Raw genomic sequence first — 20,280 nt, 5'->3', positions numbered from 1 at the left:
GTCTGGATCTAAATAAAACGGGAAGGCACTGGAAGGTGCAATGTCAGAGGAGGAGGTCTGAATTTCATTTAATCTCAACCTCTACTGATGCAGCATGAAAGACGAGGCCCAGAGCAAAAGTGTCTTCTCCTGAGACCACAGTGTGGACCCCAGTCCCACTGGAGTTCTATTCCATGCTACCTCTCACCCCTTCTTGTATTTCTTAAATCTGTAAGTGTGTGCAGTATCTACAGGGAACACCACACCATGAGTTTTATAAGATCTATCTCAAACATACCTCATGAGTTTCCTAGGAAGGAGATGAAAGCATAACCCCCATTGTGCATGCTGGGGAGGCCCCAAAACACCAAAGGAGTTCTCTAGGGTCTCACAACTGCTAGGATAAAGATTGTTTGACCCAGAACTGTCTCCTCAAACCTGGGACCCTGGTTACATCCAGGTCTTCCGAAGGTGCTCAAGGGGCACACTTTGGCATAATGGTGAAAGGTAAGGAGTTGATGGGGGAGGGTGAGCGGCCAGAAGCCCAGAGGGGCCTTTGAGTAAGTCTCATGGAAAGGAGGCACTTACAGGATGGAACGTACAAGATGTGACCTCACTTCCTTGCTGACAGACCCCCAACAGAACCTAGAATTCTGGTAACTAGGAACCCATATTCTAGAGACAGCCCCATTTCCAGCTCAGTTGGTAGTCGACAGTCAAGAGAACAACATGTTCTCCTGCTGTGTCCCGACATGCTGCCGACCTCCTCATCGCAGAAGAGGCCAAAATGAGACTGTTTCCCGAGAATATAGACACTGGTTCAACCCTCGCCCTCGACGCCTCTGGCTCTTTGACAGAAGGCACCCACAGGTAACAAAGGGCCCAGGGCAGGCCCGTCCAGGTCAGGCCTCAGCTGTCCCCATCAGAACAGTGCTGAGCCCCTCCCCATGTGTTTGGGGGAAACAGGAGAAGAGAGGCCTTCTCTGGACAGGAGCAGGTAGGTTGTCTGGGGTTTGGAGCCTGGTTAGTGTGTCAGGTTCACAGCCCAGACCATGCCTTCAGGATGGGAAGGTGAGTGTCGAGGACACAGTTTGTCTGCTCAGATCTGAATCCCAAGACCTCAAGCTTCATCTGCCAGAGACCTCAACCTTCTCTGGCTGGAGGTCTATGCAGATGCTTCTATGTGCCAAATCCTGATGGGGAAGGGGGTGCCAGGGAGGAGTTCCAATGGGGGTATCCCACTATGGGGTCAGCCAGGCAGGCGACTGACACCTCTTTGCCCGGCTCTCGGGCACTCTCTTTGCAGAGCTTTACACAGCAGATCAAGCAGGAGCTGTTGGATGGATTCCATTTCTCCATCTTCCTCAAAGAAGGGCAGGGGCCCCCTGCTACCAACCACGGCCAGTGCTGCTCTGGGGTGAGATTGGGCACAGAAGGGTCTCCACAGACTGGGACTCAAAAAAACCAGGGTGGGCCCAGGACTCAAACACGAATATGGGGACTCCCTAGGCTCTGTCCTAGGGCTTCCACACTTGAGTGAGCCACTGTCCTCTCCCAAAGGAATCTGGCTGCCATTAGTCCCCAGTGGCAACTTGGTTACTGGCAAAGTCCCTTTCACCTATCAGAGGAAGATCAGAGAAAATCCTTCTGTTTTCTCTTGATGCTATGCCAGGAGTATCTCAGCATGTTGCTACAAGAATTGAGTACAATGATAACACTGTAGCAACATACTCATCCTGTTATCATCTTAATTCCCCACCCTAAGTGTATCTCTGGCAACAGGCAGCTCCCCTGCCCTGCCAGACCTCCTCCAGGACTTAAAATTCAACACTTCTACACAAACATGTTGTAGGGGGGTGGCGATTACAACAAAAGAAGGTGAAGCTACTCTAAGCATTTGTGTTTGAAGTCATCTCACAGAACTCATCCCTGCAGACCCACCAGGCAGGAGCTGCACCCTCGTATGTCACTGTAATATTCCTTAAGGGAGGCCATGTTTCACAACAGGTCAGCCTCTCAGTGCTGGTGGAGCCTATCATGATAAAATTTCCTTTCTAGGCAGCCTTTCTGCAGGGAGCATAATCCTATGTGTCTCCTAATAGGCTGGAGCAGTTTCCCAGGGCTGCCATAACATGCTCGCCGACTGAAGGAGTTACCACAGAAATCTGGTTCCTCACAATTTTGGAGACTGGAAGCCCAACGTCAAGCTGTCAGTCTGGGGTGGTTTCTCTGGGCCTCTCTCCTTGCCTTAGAGATGGCTGATTTCTATCGCTGTCAGCACAGGGTCTTCTCTTGAACTTCTCTGTGCATTGACCACCTCTCCTTGTAAGAACCACAGGCATATTAAATTAGGGGCCACCCTAATGAACTCACTTTACCTGAATTACATTTTCTAGAACTCTGTGTCCAAACAGTCACATTCTGAGTCTTTGGAGTTGAGAATAGAAACAGTTACATTTGGGGGAGGGGACACAATTCAACCCATAAAATATACAAATCCCCTGCAGAAGACACGCACTCGGGAAAGGGATATCTGGGTGAAAGGATGCGCAGATACCAAGTTTCAACATCTCTAGTCAGTTGACTTTCCAAAAGGGCTCCAGCTGCTCACAGGGTCACCAGCAGCTTCTGAAGGTAGCTGCTTCTCTGAACACATCCTCCCCTGAATACTAACATGCTCTTAACTTTGTGCCAATCTGGTGTCTGCGTGGTAGAGAAAATCACCTTGTGTCATTTCCAGTTTCAAACCTACATTTGTGTAACCTTTCCCGGTTTCAATACCTGCCTGCGGTTTCTCTTCCATGAGTCGTCTGGCAGATCCTGGGCCTTGGGGTGTGCTTCCTCTGACCCTGGAGTCTTCTGGCATTTTCCCCTTGGCCAGGGCTGGGATGGCCATAACTGTTTCTCCAGACTCACGTTCATGTTAAAGAATAAAAACAATCATATCCCTTTAAGTCAAAAGGTTCTTCTAGAGCATCTTGTCCTGTGTGCTGTCACTAAAATGAGGAGGGGACGACACCTGGCCAGGCCCTTCCCCTCCATACCAGAAGTAGAGCCTCAGGTGGCCTAGAGGGAATTTCATCCAGTCCTCCCTGTGGAAGGTGCTCTCTTCTGATCCGGGTGCTGCTGAGCAAGCATTTGACATCCAAAAGCCCACGTCTCCTCTTCTCCACCATGAGGGTGATTTTTGAGGATTGCAAGGATGATGCTCTTCATGCGGGCTGTTGATACAGAGGGTGCTATTGCCCCACAGCTCACATTCACCGTGCCGATGTCTTGAAGGCATGAATCATTTTCTCCTTCTCCATCCTTACATGCCATTTTTCTTTGAAAGCCTAGAACACTTTTCACCATGGGCACCCAGGTTCTCCACACGCACAAGTCCCTGAAGGGTTGGTGTTTCTTGGTGTGCGTTCCAGATCCCAATCCTCTGGTGGTTCATGGAGTTCCCACTGACTCCTGTGTCCCTCATTGTCCCCCTAGTATGAAAATGAGATCTGCAGGATGCCAACTTTCCAGCCTGGCAGAGGGGAGAAGCTTTTGGTGTCCCTGGTTCCAGTCTTTCTAACTAAACCCATCTCATCTTATGCCACCTGCCTGGGTCCCTCCTGGGACTTTATCACCGTGCCACACTTTTTGGAACTACTCATTAGAAGGTGAGTGTCCATCCCCTCCAGGGCACAGAGGTGCCTCTGTCCCCTACTGGTTGTGTCTTTAAGATGCAGCTTTTGGAGCCTCAGTTGGCTCCTCTGGAACAGGGAGTAGTGAGAAGTTGAACCTCACAGGGTTCTTGTAGGGACTGAATGATCTAAGACACGGCAATCAAAAGGGTCCCTAGAGACTAAAACTCTGGACAATCTGCTGTGGGTGCTGTGATTCATGTCTATTACTTTTATCTTCCCCCTCACTGAAGCAGCTCTCAGCATTCTGCCACAATGGCCCATATCTCCTGCTGTTTGGAAAGGCACAGAGAAAGCAAGTCTGTGATGGCATCGGTAAAGGATGTCTGAGATTCTTTCTGGCTGGACTTTCTCCTTGACACAGAAGAGGGGTTCCTTGGTGCTGAAAAAGGAGCCACAGGCCCACTCAGACATCTGGAGAGGCTCACTGGGGTTCTCCAATGGTTGGGGTTCTTTCATTCAACATATACATACAAAACACCTCATTTGTACATCGCTCTTCTTGTGGCTTGGCTTAATTTCATAAACAAAGCAGATGACAATCCATGGGCCTCAATTCTACTCAGAGTCACGTGCTCACAGTAGACACAATTAACAAATCATATCTACAGAATGTTAGAGGGGAAACCCTCATGGCCTCCTCTACATATGGTGGCATCCTCCCAGATTCTGACTAGAATGACGGAGCCCAGCAACAAGTATAACCTGGGGGGATTTAGGATTCTGAAGGGCCTCTCCACCCACAAAATGTGGGTGGAAATATGTGGACTGTGGCTGGGGAGAGACTAAAGCAGTCTTGGGGTTCACATGTCTTAGAATTCCCATGACAAGGCTGACATCTGGGGACTTCCCCTGCAAGAGGCAAATACTGAGTTCTGTAAATGGAAACTTAGGTCCCCTGCAAAGGAGAAGTGAGGCTGGGGTCACAGCTGGTCACTGAGAGATGCATCCCCAGTACTGTGGCTTCCCAACTCTCCCTGTACTCCTCCACCTGACTTCTGCCCCTACCCTCCTAACTCCAGCAGCAGGGGAACCAGAGCTGGAGCTTTGATGAGCAAGCTGCTCACTAATCTGCCTGGATCTACAGTCTTGAGTGCCCAGGTGCACAGTGCTGTGCTCCAGGGCCGTTGGGAAGAGAACATCTGTGGGACGCTGGGGCACACAAGGGTCTGTACAGCTCTGCTGCATGGCCAGGTCTGCTCCTTCCAGGATAGCACTGATGGCTTGTGGTAGGGTGGGGCTGGCCTCTACACAGGCAGCAAGAGGCCAGGGACCCAGATCCACACAAGGGTGCCCTGGAGGGCTGTGTGGGAGAAGGCCAGACCTCTGACTCAGCTGTCCACTCCATCACCAGCACCACCACCTCCATTTTGTTCACTTGGCCCCCTGAAAACACTTCAGTTTGCTGCCAGACCCTGCAACGGTCATATTTCTGGATAAAGCTGGCCTTCAGGACCTTCACCTGGCCTGGACTGGGCTTGGAGGACCATCAGGAAATTGTGCTAGGCCAGTTGGTGCTTCTGGAGCCCAAGGAGGCCAAGCCAGAAGGTAAGGAGGCTTGTAGTTTGCAAGACTTCTGGGGGTGGTGTTTTGGGGCTACAATTCCCTTAAATTCCATCCAGTCATTTCTGTACTTGTAAATTCCAGTGAAAAGTGACTGGTGTGGTGACCTTTTCTCTTTTTCCAGATCCTGCTCCACCTCCTGGGCAACACACATTAACAATGCTGGTCCTGGAGCCAGCACCACCACTGCTGGTGGACCTGCGGCCTGCTCTGGAGCCAGAGTCACGTGCAGCCCTGGATGCACCAGGATATCTATATTCAGCACCAGCACCAGCACCAGGGGAAGGGCCCCTTCCAGGAACAGTGCTGGAGCCACAGTTAGCCCCAGAGTCCCCCTATCCCTCTCCCGGGACAGTCAAGACTCAACCCAGTGAGGAGCTGCCTGACATCACGACCTTCCCTCCCAGGCTGCTGGCAGAGCAGCTGACCCTCATGGATGCGGTGAGCAGCTGGGCTTTCCAGGCTGTGCCTCTGGCACCAGCTGGCTCAGACCACCCTCCCCCCGAGGAGTCGCCAAAGCCCTGGGTCCAATTTCAGCCCCACTTCTTACCAACCATGGAATCTCGATGAGTTTCCTCACCCACAAGCCTTCCCTGTCTGCATGTAGACAGCAGAGATGGGACATCACCATGCCAGCTGCACAGAGTGACTGTGCAGACTGAATGACAGGGGATGGACAGAAAGCAGGACAGGGCAGGTGATCACTGAGGGGCAGGCAGGGCCATGAGTCATTCACCCAGCTGCTCAGGAGCCTCACCACCCTCAGTACTTGTTAGGTAAATGATGCATACTAGATTCTATGGCAGACACCAAAACAGAGCCCAAGGTTGGAGCTGCCACACGGAAAGTGCAACGGTATGGAGAGAAGGAGTAGAGGGCTGATTGGGATGGGAGGAAGTAGAGGCCTCAGGATGGGCAGGTCTGAGCCACCTTCTAGTTCCTGGAGTGAGGATGGCCTGGGAGAAAATGTCACTCTCTCTTCCCACCCTTGTTGGGTTCTGGGCCACGATGCATTCAGGGTCCTCAGTGGCAGAAAACCAAACGCAGGACTCCCACAAGTCTGGAGCATATTTTAAAGCTTTCTGAGCTCCAGCTCTGTTCCTGCCAGAGACTGTGGATGACTGTGAGCTCATTTCCTGCCTGGTACTGTGGGTGACTCTGATCTGGGATGTGCTGAGTCCATGACACTCTCCTCCTCCCCCAAAGGAGCTGCTCAAGAAGGTGGAGCTCTACGAATGCATGGGCTCCATCTGGGGCCAACGACATCAGAAGGGGAGTGAGCACGTGGCACCCACAGTTTGTGCCACCATTGCACACTTCAAGAGGCTCACCAACTGTGTCACCACCTCCTGCCTCGGGGACCACAGCATGAGGGCCCAGGACAGGGCCAGGGTGGTGGAGCACTGGATCAAGGTGGCCAGGGTAAGCCATGGTTGGGCCTTTGAATTCCCTCTCTAAAAATGGGGAACTACCTCTTCTCCTCCATCGGCTTTCAGGATTGGCATCTGTATCTCTAGCCTGAGCCCTGCACATCCCCTAGGCCCTTCTTCCCAGAGCTTCCCTGACCTTGACCCCCATGGCCCAGTGGTGTCTACTCACTTCCGACCTGGGATCTTCCTTGGGTTGAACTGAAATCCTCCTAGATGAGTGACATTCACTCAGCTCCAGGTGTGCCCTCGCGAGGTTCCCTGGACCTCTGCTTTATTCAGGAAGGGAGATCTCAGCAGAGGGGGCTGAGGCTGAAGTGGGTCTGACTCCAACTCTGGACCTCACAGCTCACTCTTCCCTCTCCAGGAGTGCGTAAGCCTCAACAAATTCTCCTCAGTGCATGCCATCGTCTCTACTCTGAGCAGTAACCCAATACATTGGCTACACAAGATGTGGGCAGGAGTGTCCAGGTGAGGAGCTGCCTCCAGGGGAGCACCAGTGTTGACCTAGGGACCCATAGGTCTCCCCATGTGCCTTCAACGACTCTGAAAGGTTCTTGGAGATCAGGGACATTGGAGGCCGGGATGGGCTGTTGGGTGTGGTCATTAAGCTGCCCTGGACTCCAGGGCAAGGATTTCCAACTCAGGACTAAGGATTTTTCAACCATCAGGAATAGGCTAGAGCCAACTGGAGGCTTCCAGGTGTTTGCACCCAGCAGTGGAACTGTGTCCAGCTGGAAGCTAACTGTGAACACGCAGGGCCTCAGGGGCCAGGGGAGGAGATGGGCCAGGGGAGGAGCATGACAGGTCCCACCCCTGTCCTCTGGAGCCCTTGTCATCAGAGGACCCCACTGGAGACGTTCACACAGGAAGCTGGGATTCACTGAGTTTTCAAACAAAAGGGATTGGAACTCACAAATCTGCCCCCTGATTCCCAAATTTACCCTTTTTTCCTTCCTCTGTCCATAGCAAAAGCACAAAATATTTAAAAGAACTCTGCAAAAAAGACACTGCAGTGAAGAGGGACCTGCTGATCAAGGTACAGTTCAGTCTGGGAGATGCCGGACAAGTGTTTAAGGGACACAGAAAACAGTGAGTTTGGAAGGGCATTGGACGTGGTGTGCAGTGGTTATTTGGTAATATTTTGACTTACCTACAGAAAGTGGACTTGAAAAATTCCCTCCATGCCTACTTTGGGCAACCAGGAAGAGAGGTGTGGGGGTCCATGGGCACATGGGGGCACAGGGGCAGGAGGCCCTGGAAATGGGATGTGGCAATGGCTGCTGGGCTACTGGGCTGCTGAGCGGGAGTGATGAGCTGCAGCATTAGCAGGACTCTGGCTCCCATGCTGGTCCATGCTGCTGGCATGGAGCTTCCTCCAGGCTGGGGGGTGGTCACTGTAAGTGGGACTTTCTTCCTTCTTCAAACTGGGAGCAATTCCTCAGGAAGCCAGGCCTCTGCTGCTGCTTCTGTCTGCAGTGCACCTCCATGATCAGGGGGCCTCTGCCCACACTGGGGGAAAGAAGGAATGACAACAGAGGAAGCTCATGTGCCAGGGAGTCCAGTAGACAGCACAGCTATGGGTACTAATGGGCAACTTCAGGACAGATGTATGTGCTTGCTGGGACTCCCTGCTCTGCCCTTTGCAGACATCTGAAAATGGTCATGTCACAGGATGCTCACCAGTTAGCAGTGACACATGCTCATGACAAGTATCTGGGGGATCCATGCATTCCTAGGGGATCCTCCCTGACCAGATCTTGGAAACCTCCATGCAAATGAGAAGGCAACATGTCACCCCACCCAGGATTCTGGAAAACCCTGCCATATCCGTCAGAGATGTTGCCTCATGAGGCCACATCCTGAGTGGAGGAAGAGAGAGTTCTGTGCACGGAACTCCCCTGGGGGATCATTGGCGAGGCCAAACCATGGATTTGGCATGGCGCAAACCCGGTTTGTGTGGCAGAGACTCCAGTGGGGCTCAGATACGCAGGTGCCACTTAACCGGGTCTCCTAAAATGCCCTGCCCCTTTCCCATCACGACTCTGTCAGGCTGAAGACCCAGACACTCAGAGACTCCAGAGAACAAGACCCTGATGGGTGGTGGTGCTGGGATGTGGGGTGAAGGCAGCCGAGACAGAACCTCCAGGAGGGGGAGGAGATTCCCTCTCTTTTGCAGTCCTGGGGAGTCACTGCCCGCTCTGGGCCTCTGTTTCCTCATCTGGAAAATGAAGGGATGCTGAGCCTGTAGTGCAGGCCTCACAGGGTGGAAATGAGGTTCAAGAAAAGAAAGCAATTGGAGGGTGCTCGTGAATGGTTCTTCCTCAGAGGGATGAGGGGGAGAACAATGACAACAGCTGCTGGGAACTGAGCACTCAAGAGGCCCTGTGAGGTAGCTGTGGTTTCCATGGCTCTTTACAGAAGAGGAAACAGTCTCAGGGAGGTCTGGCTGCATGATTGGGTGACACACACAGGGAGTGTGGAGCTGGCCAGTGGTATGAGCACTGTGCCAGATGACTCACACCAGTCCCTGGGGATCCAAGTGTGGGGTGGCTGGGGTGTAACTGGGGGAAGGGAGGAGAGCCTCACTGTCCCTGTACCTGACACCTGGCAGACGGGGAGCTTTAAGGTGGCCACCCAGGAGAGGAACCCCCAGGGAGCCCAGACCAGGCTGCGGAGACAGAAGAAGGTGAGTGAGACTGTGGCATGGAGGGACCGCAGGGGATCAGAGGACAGGGCTCTTTATCCCAGCAGCTGGAGACCTCCATATCAAGACAGTGAGGCCTTCCTCCCCAGCCCTGTCATCCTATGGTCACTGGGCCTGGAAATCCTCCATTGGTGACATCAGAGCAAGGGTCTGAGAAAGCAGGACTCAGAGTGGATGTGGGGAAGGGTAAGGCTGAGACCACAGGCCCTTGTGACTTGTTAAAATCCCACCACAGTGGTAACTAGGAGTGATTGCTAGACTTGGAGGTCAGCTGGAATAGAGGAGGCAGAGAACTGGGAAAGGCAGCTGAGGGTCTTTGGCTGCTACAACTGGGAGACCTCGGGAGGGGGTTCTGGGAGACAGGGGCTGATGGGATTTCATGGGACAGGGCCTTGGGCAGACAGGTGAGGGTCAATACTCATCACCACTACCCCTCCCACCTCCCCACCCCTCCATGTCACAGGGCGTGGTCCCCTTCCTGGGGGATTTTCTGATTGAGTTACACAGGTTGGATTCGGACATCCTGGAATATCTGGATGTAAGTGAGCCTGGGGCCGGCTTGTTGGGAACCAGGATCCTGAGGCTTGCGAGGAGAGGGGCCTGGATCAAGCCTTTAGATCTCAGCCCTTGGAAAACCTCCTCTCCTGAGAGCCTCACAGCTGCTCCTCTGGGTGGGGGTGTCAGGCCCATCTCATACAGCTGAGTGAAGGAGGCTCCATGCAGCCACCAGTCCCTATCCCTGAGTGTTGAAGCTGTAGAGCTGCCTGACTGCAACACTGCTGAGATGTGGACTGAACTGGACTCAGCCTCTCCATGGGGTAGTCCCACAATAGGAGGGTGAAATTGAGCCTTTCCAAGGGCAGGCAATTCCAGGGTCACTGAGTGCTTTCTTTCTATGAGAGACCTCAGTTTCTCTGTCTGTCATCAGAGAAGGTTAAGGCAGAGGGTCCCGAGCCTCAGCTCCCTTGTCCCCTGCTCTAGAGCCCGGAGCCTGAGGCAGGTCCAAATCCTGTCATGTGCACATCCCCTCACCCTGGTGGCCTTGACAGTAGAGTGGCATGGGAAGGGATGGGGTGGGGCTGATTGTGGGCCAGGGACCTTTCTGATGGACTCTGTCTGCCTTTCACGGCAACACCAACAAGAGGAGGAAGGTGAGCAGCTGGGGCACTCACATTGGTTGAGGGTGGGGATGTGGATGTCACAGTCCACCCTGGGCAGGACACTCCCTGGTTCCATCCTCTACATCTTAATTTACTGGGAGGGTTTGACACATACAGGAGGAGGAGACCTATCCCAGTGGAGAGAGTGGGAAAGGCAGTGGAATCAAAGACCAATTCCTGCAGGAGGGGTTGTTCACATCCAACTCTGAGAACAGGCTGGGGGCTTCATGGGGCCCCTTCAGAGAACGGCCCCAGAGACCAGCCCCTTCTCCCTGCCTGCCAAAGGCCCCCTCAGCATCTTCCACCCTGGCCCTGTCAGCATCCTGCCTTCTGTCTCTAGGAGGTCCAAGTTCTATGGGAAATGCAGCTGCTCCAAGTGGCTGCCATGAATTATAGGCTTCGGCCTCTTGAGAAATTTCTCACCTGTTTCTCAAGAATGGAGCAGCTCAGTGACAAGGAGAGGTAAGGCCCTGGCACGTGGGCAGCGGGTGGGAGAAAGCTCTCCATTTTTTTTTTTTTAACGTGGTCTGGCTCTGTTGCCCAGGCTGCACTGCAGTGTCACCATCTCTGCTCACTGCAACATCTGGCTCCTGGGCTCAAGCCCTTCCTCAGCCTCCCAAGCAGCTGGAACTACTGCTATCCACCACTGTGTCCGGTTGTTCTCCTGTTGTTGTTCTGGTACAGGTGGGGTTTCACGATGATGTCCAGGCTGCTCTCAAACTCCTGGCCTCAAGCAATCCACCCACCTCAGCCTCCCAAAGTACTGACAGTACAGGTGTGAGCCACCCAAACTGGCCTCGAGGAGGCTCTTCTGTGGGGAGCTGCAGAGAGCCTATGGCCATGACTCCACGGCCGGCATCAAGCCCTGTTGCATGGGGACTGCTGGTGAACCAGGATTCCAGCTGGGCAGGCACAGAGAGGGGACCTGATGTGTGGTTCATGGTGGCCTCACAGCTGCCTCTCTGTCCTGCAGCTACAAGCTGTCCTGCCAGCTGGATCCTGAATCCCAGTAGGCCAGAAACATCCTGTAGTGGCTGGGACCTCATCTGGATGCTCACCAGACCACTGGCTCTGCATCATCCTTCACCGACACCGGGGACACCAGGGAAACACATCTAGGTGGCTGGCAGCTCAGCTGCATCTTGACCCTGCTCCTCAACCCCAACTCCTCCTGCTGGCCAGGATCAGGCCATGGGACTTTTGCAAGTCAGGCGGGAGACCATTTTATGTTTATTTTCTTTAGTGTGTAAGTAACGTTTTTTTTTTTTCTTAAGTTTCATTAAAATAAAATTTTAAAACATTATTCAGGATGTTCTATTGTTGTTGGAATGAGAACAGTAACTCCAGTGCAGTAACTGTATACCAGTCTTTTGGATTCATAGTTCAGCATGTCAAATTGAGGCTATGGCTGAACAAGTGATGGAATAGTGTTCGCGTTACACCTGCCAACCGTTTAATGTTTTCCTTCTTTATTCAAATTAATTATTGCTAACTCTGTTTAAGGAAAACAAAAAATAAAACAAACAAACAAAAAACCCTTAAAAACCATAGTATGTCACCCAATCTACCACACTTGTTCTACTGACCACCTACTCACAAACTTAAATTCTAGTTAAATTCAAGTTCCACTGGGTTACTCTACTGTTTTAAGTTGTAAATATTTAATGAATCACTTAAATATTTACTGAAGGGCTGGAGATGGGAGGTATTTATGCAAGTGGTAGGGCTGGCCTTCTCCAGAAGTCCTGGGCAGAAAGGAACCGGCCATGAGTCTCTAGGAAATAAAGTTTTTCCACTATGGATCTTCCCAGACTTTCTGACACCTCTCACCTAAGGGAACATCAAGGAAGGAGAGAATTGTTTGAACCCAGTATCTAAAGGATGTCCCACAGCTTAATTTGAACACAAGCCGCATTGAGGTATATCAGACAAAAACAAGTCAAAGAAATCAACATTTCAGGGTCTGAAATATAATACCCCCAAATCAGCACAAAATAAACACTTAAATCCAGTCCTGGAGCCACAAAGCTCCTATAAGAAAGTTGGGAGTTTGTATTTCAGCAAAACTTGTATCTATGTATGCAGCTTGCAAAAAAGAAAGAAAACAAAAGAAAAATTATCTATGGCAAGAAACCCTTAGGCCATGCAATTGATTTGGCAATACTTTTTCTTTCTTATTTTTAGTTGTTTTTGGATAGGACACAAAAATCACTGCTAACAAATGTGAATACAAACACATGGAACTATACATCATTTTAGAGCTTCCGCATAGGAAAGAGAAAAAATGAACCATGAAAGAAGGCATCTGATGAGTTCATGTCCTTTGTAGGGACATGGATGAAGCTGGAAACCATCATTATCAGCAAACTATCACAAACAGAAAATCAAACACCGCATGTTCTCACTCATAGGTGGGAATTGAACAGTGAGAATACTTGGACACAGGAAGGGTAACATCGCATACTGGGGCCTGTGGTGGGTTTGTGGGTTGGGGAAGGGAGAGAATAGGAGATATACCTAATGAAAATGATGAGGTAATGGGTACAGAACATCAATATGGCAAATGTATACATATGTAACGAACCTGCATGTTGTGCACATGTACCCTAGAACATAAAGTATAATAATAGAAAAAAAGAAGGCATCCTACACATTGAAAGAAAGTTCAGCAGAATCATATCTGTGAAAGAGGTTGGAATCTAACATATATGAGAAACTAAAACTACTCTAACTGGGAAAATGAACAAATCTAATACCCAAGCTAAAACTGGGAAAACAACCTGAACAGGCACATCTGAAATGTAATCACAAAATTGACTGACAGGTCAAAGAGAAGCTGCTCAACTTCACTAATCCTCACACACATGTCTAAGTGCAAATCACACTCAGATACCTCTTACTCTAATTAGGATGAAACTTACAAAAAACAACAAAAAACCCAGACATTCACAGGCAGTGGCCAATGTAGAAATGCAGAAAAAGAGATTTTATACACTATTGGTGGGAAGGTACATTACTATACACACGAGCGAAACAGTTGAAGGTGCCTTAAACATTTTACAACTACCCATTCCCCTAGGAATACCACCACTGGTTGTACACAGAAAGCACATGAAATCTGTTATATTTAAGAGATATTGGCCTTCTTATTGCGATTGAAGCAATATGAACAATAGCAAAGGTATCCAATCAACCTACATGTTCATGCAAAGATAAAGGGATAAAGAAACTGCAGTACACAATGGAATCCTCCTCAGCCATAGAAATTCATGAAACCATGTCATCTGCAGCAATGTACAGAAACCTGGAGGACATAACCTTCAAAGAAATGAGCCAGGAAGAGAGAGACAAACACGTCATGATTGCAGGCATCGGAGAATGAGATCAACTTTCTCTCTAAATGACTTTATCTTCTAGAAGTAGAACGTTCCACAGTGGTGAAGAATGCCTGGGGGTGGGGGAGCCAGGGCAGGAACTCAGAAATGGATACAATGTTAGACTTAGATGACAGGAATAAATCCAACTGTTCTACTCCACAGCAGGGTGTCTAGACTTAACAGTATCCTACCATATTTTCCAAAATGGCTGAAAAGAAGGATTCTGAATATTGCAACCACAGAGAACTAATAAATAATAACTACACAAGGTAACAGAGACAGTCCATGCCTTGCTTTCATCACTACACAAGGTACGTATGCATGGATCAAAATGTCCCACTATAGTCTTTAATTGTATACTTTTACTAGAGAGCAAATTGGTTTTAAAGACATAGAAATAAACAATGTTGAAGTTCATGTGAGACCAGGAAATGACTTGTACTTCCAAAGCAATTCTGAGAAATCCAAACTACATTGCATGCATCACACTCCCTGATGTGAAATTTCACTCAAACTCTAGGTACTTGCTTCCACATAGATGAGTGGAAGAGAACAGAGAACCTGAAGTAAACCCACACACCTCATACCACCTGATGCTGGATGAAATACACAATGATGAGTAATGGGGAAAGAACTCCCTTTTCAATAGTCTTGGGATAAATGGCGAGCCATAGGCAGAAGAGTAAGTAACATTAGGCCACTACTTCTCACCATGTACCAAAGTTCACTCAGATGAATGAAAGATATAAATGGAAGACCTCAAAGTACAAAAATCCTACAAGAGACCCTAGGAAATACCCTTCTTGACATCAGCTTCGACAAAGCATTTATATGCCTAAGACCCCACATGACACTGCAACAACGGCAATAATCGAAATGTGGGATATAATACACTAAAGAGCCACTACAGAACAGAAGAAATTACCCACAGAATAGACATACCACATACAGGATGAGAAAAAATGTTCCCAAACTATGTACCTGAGCAAGGTCTAATATCCAGAATCTACCTTAAAGACCTTACCCAAATCAATTAGCAAAACCCCTCAAATACGCAATTAATAAATAGGCAATGGATATAAACACATACTTCTCGAAAGATGACGTAGAAGCAACCAACAAATGTGAAAATATGCTGAATCTCATTGTCAGAGAAATATAAATCAAAAGCACAATGAGGTATCATCTCACGCTGGTCAGAATGGTGATTACAGAGTTAAACCAAAGAAAGAAAAAAGGACACTGGTGAGGCAACAGAGAAAGGGGACACTGGTCCACTTTTGGAGAAAATGCAAAGTAGTTCAGACACCATGGAAAGCATTTCAGAGATTACTCAAAGAACTGAAGTCAGAACTACCATCTGGCCCAGCAATACCACCACTGGGGTATACACAGAGGAAAATAAATCCTTCTGTCCAAAACACGCATGCACACAAATGGTCATGGCAGCACCATTTAAAATGGAAAACACATGAAATCAACCTAGGTGCCCATCAACAGTGGATGAGAAAAGGAAAATGTGGTACATATATATCAGAAAACACTAGGCAGCCAAAAAAAAAAAAAAAAAAAAAAAGGAAATCATGTCCTTGGCAGCAACATGAAAGGAGCTGGAGGCCATTATCTAAAGAGAAATAAGGAAAAGACAGAACACCAAATGCCACATGTTCTCACTTATAAGGTGGAGCTAACACTGAATACACCCTACCATTAAATTGAAAATAACAGACACTGGTGACTATCAGATGAACAAGGAAGAAGGGATGAGGTATGGGCTACAGACCTATCTGGTGAGTCCACCCACTGCCTGCATGATAAGGTTGCTTGGACCCCAAGTCTCAGTGTCATGCAATATACCAAAGGCAGTAACTAATCTGCATTTGTACACTTTAGTCTGTAATAAAGGTGGATATTATGTTAGAAATACAACCTTAGAAGTTAAAAGCATGAATGAAAAACACAAACTTCTATAATTATCCAATCTTTATTTGGCATAAACTAAGAAAGTGGACAGAATGAGAAAACCAAATACTCAACCCCAATTTACATATATTCAACAGGTTTTTCAAAAGAACACCAAAAACACACAATGGGCAAAAGAGAGCCTATCCAACATATGATTTTGAGCAAACCGAATATTCACATGGAAAACACTGAAATAGGACCCTTGTGTCATGCAACACAAAAATCAATGCAAAATACATTAAAGACCTAAAACTCAATTCTGAAACCATAAAACTCCTATAAGAAAACATACGGTGTGCATGTCTTTTAGAAAAGAAATTCATGCACATAGGCTGCTAAAGGTATTTAAAAAACTTTAAAACAAGGAAACACCCATAGACAATGTAATGGCTTGGCATTTTCACTGAAAAGCTGGAAACCCTGTTCCACAGAACAGTGGAACACATTAGAAGACCCAGATATAAACCTGTACATCTGAAACCATCTGACACTTGAAAAAAATCAACAAAAATAAATGATGGAGAAAGGACTCCCTATCAGTAAGTGGTGCTGGGATAAGTGGCTCTCTAGATGTAGAAGAAATAACACTGGGCCCCTGTGTCTCACCATGTACAGAAAACGACTCAAAATGAATCAAAGTTTGAAATGCAAAATCCAGGGCTGGGCACAGTGGCTCATGCTTGGAATCCATGCACTTTTTGAGCCAAAGCAGGTAGATGACTTGAAGTCAGGAGTTCAAGACCAGCCTGGCTGACATGGTGAAACCCTGCCTCTAATAAAAAAAAACAAAGGTTAGCTGGGTGTGGTGGTGCATGCCTGTACTCCCAGCTACTCAGGAGACAGAGGCAAGAGAATCACTTGAACCCGGAAGGTGGAGGGGGCAGTGAGCCAAGATCGTTCCATTGAATTCCAGCCTGTACAACAGAGCAAGACTCAGTCTCTAAATAAATACATAAATACATAAAATGCAAGACCTGAAATTAAAAAATCCTGCACAAGAATCTAGCAAATACCCTTCTCGGCAGAGGCTTTGGCAAAGTATTTATATGTCAAGTCCCCAAAAGCAATGGCAACAAAAACAATTACTGATAAGTGGGACCTAATACACAAAAGAGCTGCTGCACAGAACAAGAAACAACCACAGAGTCAGCACACAGCCTATAGAATGAGGGAAAATACTCCCCAACTATGCATCTAAAAATGTCTAATATCCAGTGTTTACCATAAAGACCTTAAACAAATAAAGTCAGAAAAAACTCAACTTATAAATGGGCAAGGGACACGAACACACACTTAAAAGAAGGTGTACCAGTAACCAATGAGCATGAAAACATGTTCGATCTCACGGATCATCAGAGAAATGCAAATCAGAAACATACTGAGATACCATCTCACACTGGTCAGAATGGCAATTGTGACACATAGTCCACAACAACAGAGGCTGCTGGGGCAGATGAGCAAAGAACAGTGGGTCCACTGTTGGGGGAAATGCAAACCAGTTCAGACCCCCTGGAGAGCAGTGTGGACATTTCTCAAAGAACCTAAAAGAGGACTACCACCCAACGCCGCAACCCACTCCTAAGGATCTACCCAAAGGAAAATCCTTCCATCCAAAACATGCATGCACTCATAAGTTCATGGAAGTACTACTCACAATGGTAAAGACATGAATCAGCTTTGGTGCCCATCAGCAGTGGATCAGAGAAAGGAAATGTGGTACATACACACCACAGAACACTACACAGTCATGATATGATTTCATTGTGGTTATGAATGAAAGTTACAAAGTTACACACAAATGAGAGGAAGAAAATTCTGTTCTTCTATTGCACTGCAGGGTGACCAGGGTTGACAGTATCGGCACATCACTTTCAAGGCAACTTGACAGGAGAATACTGAAGGTTCTCAGCATAAAGGAATAAACAATGGGAAAAGGTAACAGAATCACTAAGTACCCTGATTTCATAAAAAACAAATCCGTACCCTTACCAGAAACCTGGACAGAGCCACAGGCCATTATGAACAAAAGGCAAGAACAGAAAACCAAAATTTTCAAAACAGCTACAAATGTCGGTTGTGAATATTCTCTCCACAGAGAAATCATAAATCTGGAGCTCACAGAGGTGCCAGACACTGTGATTTCATTATATGCTATGTTTACACAGATCAAATGGTCCCTTGCACCCGCTGGTTATACACACATACTCTACGACAATGAAACTGCTGTCCCATTTTGGTAACATTCATTCTCACCGGAGTGAGATGATATCTGAGGGTGATTTTGATTGACTTCTCATGAGGATCAGTAATGTTGATTCAGAATCTTTTACCTGTGCATCCATCTCAGGTCTTCAGGTTCTTTGCCCGGTCTTACACATCAAATTGAAACAAGCTCATGATAACTTGGCAAACATCTCTAACCACAGCAAAGTGTAAATCAAAACCACACTTAGATACCATCTCATTCTAATTGGAATGAGTGTTAAAAAAAAAAGACAAAATCATTGAAAGAAAGGCAAATGCTGGTGTGTGTTTCCAGAGAGAGATAGAAAGACACTCTTCTCCACAGTTCTTGAGAAGGTAAACTACTGCACACGCTACAGAAACCACTTGGAGATTCCTCCAAGCCTTAAAAGACTCCAACTACCATTTCATACTCTTCAGACAGAAAACCACAATGAAATCATATCATGGGTAACCACACAGTCGTACCTGGAGGACATGATGGTAAATCAAATGAGCGATGGGGAGAGAAACAAACCTGAGTCATCTCACACATGCAGAATCTGAGAAACTCTATCTCAGAGACCTGGCGAGCACAATATTGGTATCCAGAGATTGGGAGAAAATAGGGGTAATGGGCAGGGATTGTAAATGGGTACAAAGTTACACACAAATGAGAGGAAGAAAATTCTGTTCTTCTATTGCACTGCAGGGTGACCAGGGTTGACAGTATCGGCACATCACTTTCAAGGCAACTTGACAGGAGAATACTGAAGGTTCTCAGCATAAAGGAATAAACAATGGGAAAAGGTAACAGAATCACTAAGTACCCTGATTTCATCATTCCACAAGGTACGCATGGGCCATAATGCCACACTCTACCCTCTCGTTGTATTGATCCTTCACAATGCAACACATTTGTTGAAAGAAATAGAAATAGGTGCTGCTAATATTCATGTGAGACCATGAAGTGCCCTGAGTTTCATCCTCAGCAGTCCTGAGACATCCAGACTACGTCGGATTTTAAATTTCATGGAAAAGTCAGGGACCCGCTTCCACACAGATCAGTGGAACACAAGAGAGGACCAAGAAGTTAAACTATAAAATGGAAACAAATTAACACAGATCTAACACAGGATCTAACACAGAATCCACAAAAGTAAGCAAAGGGAAAAGGACACCCTGTTCAATCACTGGTGCTGAAATAAGTGGCTAGCCATGTGCAGAATAACACTAGGCCCCTACCTCCCACCATACACGAAGAGGAACTCAAGATGAATGAAAGATTTAAATGTAAAACCTCAAATTATTAAAAACTTACCAGAAAACTTGTGAAATACCCTTCTCCACATAGGCTTTGGCAAAACATTTAGATGGCTAGGTCCTGAAGAGCAATGGCAACAAAAACAAAAATTGGTAAGTCAGACCTAATACCTGAAAGAGCTGCTGCACAGCAAGAGAGACTACAACAGAGTGAAAAGACAGTGTACAGAATGGGAGAACACGGTCCCAAACTGTGCATCTGACCAAGGTCTAATATGCAGAATCTACAAGGCCCTTCAACAAGTCAACCAGGGGAATAAACAGAAAAAGAATATCCCATTAATATATGGGCCAGGGATGTGAACACACACTTCTCAAAGTCGATGTACAAGCAACTAACAAATAGGAAAACATGCTCAAGCTCACTCATTAACAGAGAGCTGTCAATCAAAAGCATGATGAGATGCCATCCCACGCAAGTCACAATGGTGAGGACCACACAGACAAAGGACACACGCTGGCGAGGCAGCTGAGGAAAGGAAACACTGGTATGCCTTGGGAGGCATGTAAACTAGTACAGACACCATTGAAAGCAGATCAGGGATTTCTCAAAGAGCTGAAAACAGAACTACTATCTCACTCAGTAAGCCCACTCCTGTGCATCCACCCAAAGGAAAATCAACCCTTCTACCCAAAAGACACAGACACTCGTATTTTCATTGCAGTGTTATTCACAATGTCAAAGACATGGAATCAACCTAGCCATCAACAGTGGATGAGAGGCTGGCACAGTGGCTCACACCTATAATTCTAGCACTTTGGGAGGCCGAGGCAGGTGGATCACTTCAGTACAGAATTCAAGACCAGCCTGGGCAAAATGATGAAATCCCATCTCTACAATAATACAAAAATTTGCTGGATGTGGTGGTGGGCACC

The 20,280-nt window shown here is 47.6% G+C and overlaps 1 protein-coding gene and 1 pseudogene across 1 annotated transcript; one reads left to right on the top strand and one right to left on the bottom strand.

The window, feature by feature from the left end:
• Positions 1-20,280, bottom strand: part of LOC104674728 — a 116,613-nt pseudogene that overhangs the window by 20,524 nt on the left and 75,809 nt on the right.
• Positions 1,223-11,529, top strand: LOC104674726 (ral-GDS-related protein-like). The gene is made up of 12 exons (XM_010379135.2): positions 1,223-1,396; positions 3,463-3,635; positions 5,014-5,207; positions 5,347-5,663; positions 6,429-6,644; positions 7,017-7,120; positions 7,619-7,688; positions 9,264-9,338; positions 9,820-9,892; positions 10,482-10,507; positions 10,857-10,978; positions 11,490-11,529. Exons 1-12 carry the CDS (start codon positions 1,223-1,225, stop codon positions 11,527-11,529), a joined length of 1,584 nt encoding a protein of 527 aa, XP_010377437.2.

The sequence above is a fragment of the Rhinopithecus roxellana genome, chromosome 13, assembly GCF_007565055.1.
Source record: "Rhinopithecus roxellana isolate Shanxi Qingling chromosome 13, ASM756505v1, whole genome shotgun sequence".
Classification (NCBI taxonomy): domain Eukaryota; kingdom Metazoa; phylum Chordata; class Mammalia; order Primates; family Cercopithecidae; genus Rhinopithecus; species Rhinopithecus roxellana.
Note: the sequence above shows the minus strand (reverse complement) of the source record. Positions and strands in the feature narration are given on the sequence as shown.

Excerpts from the sequence above, each read along its gene's own strand:
- LOC104674726 (XM_010379135.2), top strand. The coding sequence starts at position 1,223 with ATGGGGTCAGCCAGGCAGGCGACTGACACCTCTTTGCCCGGCTCTCGG. Across the intron at positions 1,397-3,462 it reads ACGGCCAGTGCTGCTCTGGG|TATGAAAATGAGATCTGCAG; the intron begins GTGAGATTGGGC and ends TTGTCCCCCTAG. Across the intron at positions 6,645-7,016 it reads ACTGGATCAAGGTGGCCAGG|GAGTGCGTAAGCCTCAACAA; the intron begins GTAAGCCATGGT and ends TTCCCTCTCCAG.